We start from the raw sequence: 11,451 nt of genomic DNA, 5'->3' as shown, positions 1-11,451 counted from the left end.
CATTAAAAAACGTTCAAGTAAAATATTATTCAGGCTCCTTCTTGGTGAATCGTCCCAATGGGGGGAGGCGTCAGCACAGAGTTGTGTAGGCTTGCGTACAGTACGCAACGCACACCGCGTAAGATACACCCGACCACAAGCCTACACAACTCTGTGCTGACGCCTCCCCCCATTGGGACGATTCACCAAGAAGGAGCCTGAATAATATTTTACTTGAACGTTTTTTAATGTTTTAACTTTAAATTTTAATGTTGACGACTCGGTTTTGAGGGTGGTCTTTTAGATGCAAGTGCTATACCTGCATTCAAGATACTGGGAAATGTTGTGCTTTACACTCCGCTATATGTAATAGTTTCCACGAATAATTACATATTGTGAATGTTGAGCTGTGCCAGTGTTTTCATGGTTTGTTGTAAGTGCCTCTGAATATGGTTCCTTGGAACCGAAACATGTAAGGCAGATGAGATAATTAAGTGATCAAAATATATATTGTTGCACTTGACGGAAAATCTATTGTCAATTAGTGATTGATAGTGTAACGGACCAAAATGAAACAATTCAAAAATGTCATGACTTTGTGCTCCGCCTACGTTTCTGCCATTCCTTCATATACTCTGTAGCGTGCAGACATACAGCTCCTCATACACGAATTTAAGACAACGGGAAACCAACAGCCCTTTTGGACCTGCCAAAAACGAAAATTATAACGTACAATTAAACGCGGTGCTTTCGGTTTGATGTGAAATAAAAAGACAGAAAAAAAGGGAGTTCCAAAGGCTGCCAGAACAATGGGATCTGCATCGGGGCTAGAATGTTAACAGTGTTGTCGAGTGGGGGCAGATGGGCTGATGGAGCACTTGCATAACGGCAGGGACAACCTGACTGCGGTGCCATATCAGCCCTGAAGCTGTACGTACCGGCGGTACTAGTGGCCCTAGCGTCTCCTCCACCTCAGACGGCCGCTGCTGCGTTGCGGGCTGGAGGCTGGGATCTGCAGTCATGCACACTTTCGTGTAAATTGGTTCTAAATTACTGACGGCGAGACCCACACTGCAACGAGCTGATCTGTCCCTGTGGAATGCGGGACAGAAGCTAACAGTCGCCCAGCTGACCAACATATCCGCCGTCGCTTATGGAACCCGAAGGCTCATTACCGCAACTGGTCCCTATCCTGAGCCAGATGACTCCAGTCAACACCCTGATTCTGTAACAGAGTTTTACCATCCCCGCTGACGGTCCGTCGCCCTCCCGGGGCGTCTCGCGTCACATGGTCCAGCCGCGCTCCCGAGTCATCACAGTTCAACGTCTACCCATCTGTTGACGTCATCTGATTCTCATTCTCCGGCTGTCCACGTGGCTCTTGGCCTTCGTCGGCGATTCCTGTCTGGCTGGGTTTTGAAGTATCACCGAAGTGGAGGCCTCGTCCGCCCATCTTGACTAGCATATCCCTGGTATTCTTCAGTCACGTCAGGTTTAGACGCAGCCTCCCAAATCCTTACTATCTCTGTCATTTTGTGCAGTTGTTGAAACGTTATTAAATAAGCCGATACACACTGAATGTTCTGCAGTTCGGCCGACTTGCATATAGTCCGCTGACACACGCCACAGCGAAGTCCTTGAAAGCCCACACAACTATCGTGTGCAGTCAATTGACGGCACATAGCATCAGCAGCTGATACACTGTGAACTACGAAGGGAAGAGACAGCTTGCTAGACCTAGACTATGTGGGACGATAATCATGAGTGCCGCCAGGATTTGTTTACAAACGTACGTGTTAACTGTTTAAGGATATTCTTACCGACTGCCCAGGGACTGAAACATAGATACCGTCACATTTAAAAATAATTTGAATTACTGACGTTAATATTTCATACATCTACTTCATTTTTCAATTTTCATTTCTCCAAAATCCGTAGGTAGGGCGCTCGCTTACTGCCTTTCTTGTCATGCCCCATGAGCATAATATTGAAATGGATAGTAAATTAAAAGGGTGTGAGGCTGTGAACTGAATTCATCTGGCTCAGGATAGGGGACAGTGGTGGGCTCTTGTGAACAGAGCATTGAAACTTCATACTCCAAAAAAGAATGAAAATTTCTTGACCAGCTGAGCGACGATCAGCTTCGGCTTCCGTGATTGCAACGCGAGGACGCTGGAGACTGGAGCAGCATCCACCTACGGAAGGACCGACGCACAGCAATGGGACGCGCTGGATGTTTGAAAATGAAGGGCGCAGATGATAATGGGGTTTGCGCTTCGCTATTGACCAAACTTCGTAAGATGAGACATCCAGCACGAGCTTGGCGCACAGCATGGGTTGCACGAAGTTTCAAAGGAAAAGTGGACACGGAAGGACAGACATGGCCTCGACATGCACTGGCTAAAGGGCGTACACAGTTTGTAAACGACAGAAAGCTGATGCAACTTTCAAGTGACTGGTCAATGACTGAGACTCCTGGACCAGTGTAGCTCGTGTGACTCCGTGATGTTTCCTGAAAGCCTGAGATCCGGTAATTACTGACATATACCATTACACCACAATGTAGATATCTTATATTTACGGCCTATCGGTGATAAGGTTAGAAGATTGTCCTTGCGAGTCAGACGCCAGAGAAGCTGACAGTGATACAGATAGTTCAGTACTTACTCAGCCTGTCTGCATTCATACGGCGGTCTGAGACCCATACGGTAAATGGAAGCAGCGTGCAGTGTGTTGGGCGGTCGCGCCGTAGCTCAAGCGGTTAGTCGCTGGCTTCCCACCGCGGCGGCCCGGGTTCGATCCCGGGTCTGGTCAAGTGGGATTTGTGGTGGACAAAGTGGCGCTGGGGCAGGTTTTCTCCGAGTACTTCGGTTTCCCCTGTCAATCTTCATTCCACCAATTGCTCCACAATCACCCTCACCTATCATCTGGGGCTGGTACAATAGGCCAGAAGTGGCCGCAGTGCAAGGGACTTAGTCCCACCCCACTAGCAATAAAAAAAGTGTGTTGTGGGCAACTCTCTTGTTGCAGAACCCAAAGGTTCAATACCGCTAATACCAAAGCCCGCCTTTGGACACGATCCTGAGCCAGTTCAATCCACTTCCCATCCTCAAAATTTCTTATTGCAAGACTTAACTTTATCTGTGAACTTCCTCCTGGCCGTTAAAACAGAAACTTGCGGGGAAGGTTCGCATCAAAACTTGGTTTTCACTTCTTCTCTCCTCAGGCGAGTTGCACTCCCACCCCACTACATGCTTCTTTACCACACTGCCTTAGCAACGCAGAATTGCCTAGACAAATCGGGCTCACCTGATTAATTCCTGTTAGGCCCACAGAACTTTGTGCTTTGTGAAATTAGTTTCGTATATACGTCCATCGGAATCACGTAGTATCTTAGTTGGCACTATGCTACAAGCCGGAAGATCGCGGGTTCGATTCCTAATGAGGTCGTTGTTTTTTTTTCAGTTGATCTAATCCTTCCAGCCGCACTATGGCCCTTGGGTCGACTCAGCCTCTAACAGAAATAAGTACGAAGAATTGTCCTGGGGGTAAAGGGCGGCCAGCGCGCAAGGCTGACCTCACCGCCATCTGTGAGCCGATTGTCTAGAAAATGTGGGAGCCTCGACGTCTCACAACCCTATGGGCCTCCACAGCCCTGTTACAGGGACAGTTTTACTTTTTATATGCGTCCTTCACAGACAGAGAGTAACTAATTCCATGGAGGTGAGTCAATAAACAGTGAACCTGCACTGTGCTCATCTGCTTTGCAACATGTGCTGGGCCGTGTGCCTAGTTCTGAGGGGCCCGCCCACCCCTGCCAACAGCCCAGATAACCGCCCAAGTGGCGCCAATAGAAACACAGGAAACGTGTGCAGTATGTGAGGTGACACAGAATGCGATGCTCATCTAAGTCCACTACCTAGCTCACAGAAAACAAAACAGACTCAAATATTAATACAAACAAAATGTTTAGAAATATGTTGTTACGTTCAGTAGATGAATTTTCCGGCTGCCCTTTCCCTGGGGTCACAATACCTTTGTGTGAGCAACGAGTACAAACTGACGCATTTTGCAGCGGAACCGTCGAAACTGGGCGCACCATTATTAACCAGAGATTCTACACGACTTTCTTGTTTCCCCCAGCCTGTCCGCCAGGCCCCCATACACCCAAGAACGTGGCATTATACTCACAAGGCTGAGCGAAGGCGATGACGCGCTCCGTCCGTGCGTGGTAGTCGTCCTCCTCCTCCTGCACGACGCTTCCCGGCTTGAAGGAGCCCGTCGCCCGGACAGGCTCGTCGCCCTGCATCCCGGGCACCCCTTGTTGCTGCTCGTATATCTGCAGCAAGTGATGGAGCGGCGGGATCTTGGGCAGCTGCCTCCCCGTGGTGTTGGGGGCGTGCTTCATGCCCAGCTTGCTCAGGATCTCCTCCTTGATGGTCTGTAGGCTCAAGTTCCGCAGGCCCTCACGGAATATGCACGACTGGCAGCCCGGAAGAGGCGTCGTCACTTCGTCCTCAGTCTCGTTGACGGCCAAGTGCTCCTGGTCGGGGTGCCTGTCCCTCCTCCTGACAAGCCGACTTCCCAACTTCAGACTACTGTAGAGGCTGGTCGTGTTTGCGAACGGGGACGTCGCGACGCCGGTGTCACTGTTTCCCCCCGCGAGGACGGGGCTCACACACCAACACACCAGGACAAGAAGCACTGTAACCACACATATACCCCCACAACTGTCTGTGGCAGGCGTCTTTTTCCGTTGCCTGCGACGCCTCGCGGTTGCCTCTTCGTCATCGTCCTCCTTGTCGAGGTGTCTCATGGCGGCCCGCGTCACTTCCGGATGGAGTCTGTCCCGCTGCGCCGTCATGCCAGCTCGCTGACCGCCACACAACTGCAGATGATAGGGGAGAGCCCGGCGGAGGGGGCAGCAGATAGCGAGAGGTGGGAGGGGGAGTCCCTGCTGCCACTTTTTAATTGCGGCAAGGTGCGCCTCTGCGCCAGTTGATAAGACGCGAGCAAGGTGGGTCGGCTGCTCGGATAGTGGCCGACGGTGGCACGCCTGCCGCCCTTTATATACGTGATTGCCGACCTAGCAGCTCCCTCCCCGCGCGCGATGCCAGCCACACCGCCTCGCTGCAACAGTGGCACACACAATTTTACACCAAACCGATCAAAAATCGTACTTGAAATGTCCTCTCAGACTTACGTCACGACGGAAGTGAGTCTTCGCACGAAACAAGACGTGTGCTCTAGACCCGACGCGAGCCCGTGAAGGTGACACAGATGTCGCAATCGGAAAGGGGGGGGAACTGTCCTCGCAGGGATTTGAACACGCAACCTCAGCGGCCTGTCGCAGTGCCACCAGTAATTGTTTCTGGCTTCTTCCCCAGTCAGCGGCCGCTGTCACTGTCGGTTGCTCGAAGTACTATCCGGGAATTTGACTCTAGGTTCTGAGAAAAACCACGTCAAACCTCACTCAGGATAGCCGATGTTCCGGCTGAGATTCGAAGCGAGTACCTCCCGAATTTTAGCGCTAAGCTAACCCGATCGGTGAGCAGACTGTTCGAGGGAGGGGGAGCAATGAGATGGGCAGAGTGTTTAGCAGGAATGGAGATGAGAAACGCGTTAGGGAAGCAATGTGTGGACTGGTCTCAGCTGGCTCACGAAAGGTTCCACCGGCGGGCTCTTGTGAATACGGTAATTTCTTGACCAAGTGAGTAACTGTGAGCTTCTCAAGAAGGAATGAGGTCTGACGCCGTGCTGTCTCGATTACAAGGCTCTATCCGGCCCGTGCAGACGAAAGCGAGCCTGCCTTGTTGAGCCCTCATATTGCAGTGGGTCCCGAGTTCGACAATACATTCTGTCGCAAAGGAATTCAGTAACGACTTGACGTAAGTCGCTAGCATTGTAATCACCAGAACTCGCAGACGGGCCCTACTTGACAGGGCAACAGTCGCTTAGGTACGCAAGACAATCCTCGCCTTCTGCGGAGCCATACGGTTCATTACCGTGTTCACAACAGCCCTCTACCAGCACCTATTCTGAATCAGATTCAGTTAACAAATTCCCTGCCCATTTCTCTATGACCCGTTTTAATATTATCCCCTCGTCTATGCATACATCTAGCGTTAGGTATCCTCTTCCTCCTCCTTCACTTGATCGCCCTAACAGTGAGTTAGCGGCACCTGTCCTCTCGCTGGCTTGTATCTCGCAGTGACTCGAACCGAGCACCTCCCGATGCGTCGTTAAATAACAACCCTCCCGACGTGGCGAGACTCGAAGGAAGGAACCAGACCAATGAGAAGGCTTTCGGGCAGGGCACTGTCAAGAGTAACCTGAGTGGGGCTAGAACCCGCGACTCCTATGCACCAACGTTACAGACCTCGGCAGTCGCACAAAGATAGGCGACTACGCGTGCTGGAGTTGCGTGTTACAATTTGTGTACCTACACGTGTGTTAAAGTCATGGGAATCAACATGTGTTACAATTACGTGGCGAAACACGTGTAAAAGTCATGTACCTACACGCGTGTTAAAGTTATGGGAATCAACATGTGTTAAAATTACGTGGCGAAACACGTGTAAAAGTCATGTACCTACACGCGTGTTAAAGTTATGGGAATCAACATGTGTTAAAATTACGTGGCGAAACACGTGTAAAAGTCATGTACCTACACGCGTGTTAAAGTTATGGAAATCAACGTGTGTTAAAATTACGTGGCGAAACACGTGTAAAAGTCATGTACCTACACGCGTGTTAAAGTTATGGGAATCAACATGTGTTAAAATTACGTGGCGAAACACGTGTAAAAGTCATGTACCTCTACGCGTGTTAACGTTATGTGACTAAAAGCTCGATAAAGTTACACCCTAAACATGTGTTAAAATTACAGTTAAAATGACGTGACTAAATACATGATAAATTCATATCACTAAACATGTGTTAAAGTTACGTAACTGCACACGTGTTAAAGTCACGTAACTGAACAGGTGTTGAAGTCATGTAACTTAAATATGTGTTAAATTTACGTGATTAAAATGTGTCAGAGCTACGTGATTAGAACGTGTTAAATTTACGAGACTAAACAAATGTTAAGGTTACGTGATTAACACATTCCAAAGTCACGCCACTAAATGTGATTCAGAAGTCAGGATTACGGACGGAAGAGCTGCGCTTCCATGTGAGAATATGCCCGCCCGATCTCGGCTGTTGCACACGGTTACTGATCGACGGTTCGAGTCCAGACGGGAAAACATGCATTTGTCCGCCTTTTGGGGGCGTTCGCAACAAAAATTTTCAACAATATGTCCAATTAGGTGCGCAATGTCTGTCTGACCTTTCATCTGCCGCATATAATAATCCGAGGACCACTCGACGGATTTTCCTGAAATTTGGCACTGAGGAGCTTTGGTGGAATTTGTTGACATGCTTCGGTTTTGACTACTATCAGGAAAAAGTAAGAGACATTTGACACGCAGCCACACCAGTCGCTAAAGGGTTATCTGAGCGGGAAATGTTCCGGACAGAAGATGTTGCCACTAAGAGAAGAAATGCATTTCAGTTACAAAACGTCAATATCCCCGAGATAGTTATACAAACGTGAGTGAACACACCCGAAGTGTGTACGTTACGTAAACAACTCTTAACTTGCTCTGTATAGTCCTGTAAGAGCACAGACTGATCCCCTACATATGGCATGTCCAGAAAGTGGATTGAAATAACTCAGAGCGTCTCGTGTTCACAATAGCGGAGTTTTGCGCTGCCCGCTGAATTGCCTAATGTGGTATGAACCGAGAGAGGGAGTCCTGGGTTGGTGCTTGAAGCCAGTTCGGAAGGTATGAACCTTAAGGCAGGTTGCCCCGAAGCGGGGGCGGACACGCGCACTTCGTGAAGGGGCTCCAAAATTAAACCCTTCTGAAGACACTTTATGCTTATATTAATAACTCCAGTCTCCCCTCACCTCACAGCCAACAAAGGTCCGTGACCAAAGTCAATTTATTTATTTATTTATTCGTTCACTTATACATTCATTCATAAATTTCATGAACATTCGTTGGTTAGTACACAGCACTAACAGCCATTCTGCAATAGTGGTATTAGTTCAGGAAAATGTCCACACGTCTCCTCAAGTCTTCTGCGCGCATGAGCAGAAGCCCCTAATGTTTTTCGGGTAACCGAATGTTGCATGAAAGTATACAGATTTATTTCGTCGTATAATTTAATCATTTGAAGCTTGAATGAGAGAGGCAAGAAAGAACAGTTGAGGAGAATATGAACGGAAAAGTCACGCGGGGGGGGGGGAGAAAAATCATAATTTGTTACAATGTCCTAAGGTTTCGCCCGCTTGTCCTTCTCATAAAGACAATGAGAAAATGAAGACGTCAGAATACCTAAACACCCCATCCGTACCTCACAGGAAACACACTCCATCTCAATAATAAAGCCCAGCCAGTGAGAACCATACGGAACACACAGATACACTGTGTGGGCACAATATATAGCAATTCAGTCCGTACCTCACAGGAAACACATCACGTCTCCACTACAAAGCCCAGCCAGTTAATGCTGTTTAGGGAAAGAGCCACTGTTTACTGTGAGAATCATACGGAACACACAGACACACTCTGTGGGCAGAATGCAGAGTTTTGCTAACCTTAGGGCAAGCGGTAGACATAGTTACCGCTCTGCCTGAAAGTGTTAAATGGAACTGAATATTATACAAGTACGTTGTTTCGATTTAATTTGGCCACTCTTCTTTACCTTGCCGTAGAAGAAATTAGTGGAAACAACAAAACAAAACAAAACACTGTCTGTCCACAGGAACGAGACTCGTTGGCGGCGGCCAGGGTTCAAGTCCTCTCTATGTACGTACATACGGGATCTGTAACAATGTTTATGTAATGGGAACTTGGCTAGATGAATATGTAAGGGCACAACAGGTGCCATCTGCTGGTGTTGAGAAGGCAGTGGGCCAGAAAGTGTTTGTGTGATAATGGACTGAGCTACACAACAGCACACAGTTCGACGTGCTTACTATGTACTGCATTATGCAGTACACTCTTTCCAATCTTGTTTCGCCACCCCCACCCCCACCCCTCCCCTCCTTTCATTGCAAACACGATTCCTTGACCGAGCGATTACCAACGGCTTATCTCTGTTGCTAGTTCCATATCTCCCCTATCAACCTCCCCGAAAATAAATCAGAAAAATCACAGAATATTTCTGTTAAATGCTAACAATCCTACTTCATACTCAAGAGGCATCAGGTTCGAATCTCGACCCAGAGGGTTGCTCCTTCAATTCCTGCGCGCAAATCCCGCCATAACACAATAACGTGAAGGCGGCCACTTCGCCTCATTCGGGTTCGAATCTCGACCCAGAGGGTTGCTCCTTCAATTCCTGCGCGCAAATCCCGCCATAACACAATAACGTGAAGGCGGCCACTTCGCCTCATTCGGGTTCGAATCTCGACCCAGAGGGTTGCTCCTTCAATTCCTGCGCGCAAATCCCGCCATAACACAATAACGTGAAGGCGGCCACTTCGCCTCATTCGGGCGCCTGAGGTGGCAGTTGGTAAGACGTCGTCGAATCAGTCTCTGATGACGTTCGGTTCGGGAGCCGACGGCGGTGCCTAGGAACACTGCCGTATTTGGATCCTGGTAGAAACTGTTCTCACCATCTTAGGCCAGGTGTCTGCTTGCCCCTCGCTTGGCTTATTCTTCTACCCTGAAGACGCAGGCAGTATGTTCTTCTGAAACGTTGAACTTCTACCAAACTATACGGCGTCACATCCCAAAATGAGGTTTTCCTCAGCCTGCAGCACTTTTTCACTTTGGTGTCCGATCCATAGACACAACTGCGATTACGGGTCGGCTTATGGCGGCCGCTCTAAGGAGCCACACCAGAGAGCATCAGGTTCACGTGGCCTATCAGACTGAGCTGATTTCCTGGCCAAGACTCGAACCGAGGACCTCCAGAATATGACTCAAGAGCGTTACCGCCATGTCAGCCTTCTCACTGCACTTGTGACAGTACATGGCTAGGAGTTAGCAAGAGATGACACCAGTGGAAGGCGTGCTTCAGTCTACACTGACATTACTCAGACAAAATACAGAGACTGAAGTCGCGAGCAGAAAATCCAATTTTGCTGGTTCCCGGGCAAAGCAAGCAATCAACAGGCAACTACTCTTACCAGTGGCAGTGGAAAAAGAAAGGCAAAAAGCTTCACAGTGCTGTCAAAAGGCCAGAAGGGACAGAGCAGAAAGCTACTGCGGCTCTGCGAGATAAACATGAGCAACGAGCTGCAAACTGTACGGGGACTGGGCTGCAGAGGGCCAAATGGGCATTGCCCAGGCCCCTTTTATATCTACAGTTATATTTCACAATAAAAAAGTCGGTATTGCAGCTTCAACTTTGCCGAAAAATTTCCCTCCAGGCAGCAGCACTGCTCAGTGCGTACCGTTATTGCATGAACCTCAATTTCACGTCGACGTTTCGACGGGATTCATGTTAGCGGCAGCAATGCTGGTTCAAAAGAGAAGTAACTTATTCGTCACGTGACTTCTGCGCTGCAATTTGAATTCGAGATTCACTTGCCACTCGGTGAGCACAGCCTCGTTTGCAGAGGGAGGGAACGTGACGCTGTTGAGAGGGCAGAATGGGGCGCTGTATTTCCGAACGCACCGAACGGGTATCCCTAGATCTGTGCTCCGCGCCACATCTGCCAGATTCACACCTGCAAAAACCCCACTTATTTACGTATACAAAACGTAAAGTCCCTTTTCAAACGCCTTTGTTTTACAATTCAAAACACGTGACATATTGATGCAGATACATTTCCGGTGTTACTGGTCTATCCATCTTCAAGCAACATGGCCCCAAGTGCAAAAGTGGCACACGAAAACCTCACAAAAAAATATTATAGCAAAACGGGCTTCACACGAGTGTACAGAGGAGCTGCGGCAACTTAACTCAGAGGTAACTATATGTCTATAACCCTGCATTACGCCCACACACCGTATATTTCGTAAGCTTCTCACAATAAACGTAACTTACCTCCCCAAATAGCATTAACCATTTGGTCTGAGTATGTTTTCTGTGAGGCAGGGCTTCATGTTTCAGAGGGGCCAAGTATCCACTATCATGGGTGAGCGGGTTTGATCCACAGCACAGCCACCGGAAAATGAAAATGCATATTTCATTATTCGCCCCATCTAGTGCCGACGTCAAGAATGGTGGAGCTACACCTCCACTCCTCCATACGCATTCATGGGGCGGTGCTTAATTAAGGACAGGGAAAGCTTTACCTTCTTACCTCATCGTGTTTCTTCAACAAGTTGTGTTAGGATGAGGAAATCGAGGAGAGTGGGATGGACTGGACATGCAGCATTTACGAGAGGCACGAGAAATGCACGGAAAACTTGTAGGAAAGAGATCACTCCCAAGACCTGCGTTCAGGAGAGCTCCCAGTGGGCG

At 48.7% G+C, this 11,451-nt stretch overlaps 1 protein-coding gene across 1 annotated transcript in view; it reads right to left on the bottom strand.

Annotated features, from left to right (window-relative positions):
- Window positions 1-5,048, bottom strand: part of LOC111873505 (growth/differentiation factor 8) — a 23,566-nt gene extending 18,518 nt beyond the window's left edge. The window contains exon 1 of the mRNA XM_023868277.2: window positions 4,171-5,048. Coding sequence (XP_023724045.1) covers window positions 4,171-4,843 — 673 coding nt within the window. The 5' untranslated portion in view covers window positions 4,844-5,048. The remainder of the gene's footprint in view (window positions 1-4,170) is intronic.
- Between the last annotated feature and the right edge of the window lie 6,403 nt (window positions 5,049-11,451).

This window comes from Cryptotermes secundus, unplaced genomic scaffold (assembly GCF_002891405.2).
Source record: "Cryptotermes secundus unplaced genomic scaffold, Csec_1.0 scaffold395, whole genome shotgun sequence".
NCBI lineage: Eukaryota > Metazoa > Arthropoda > Insecta > Blattodea > Kalotermitidae > Cryptotermes > Cryptotermes secundus.
Note: the sequence above shows the minus strand (reverse complement) of the source record. Positions and strands in the feature narration are given on the sequence as shown.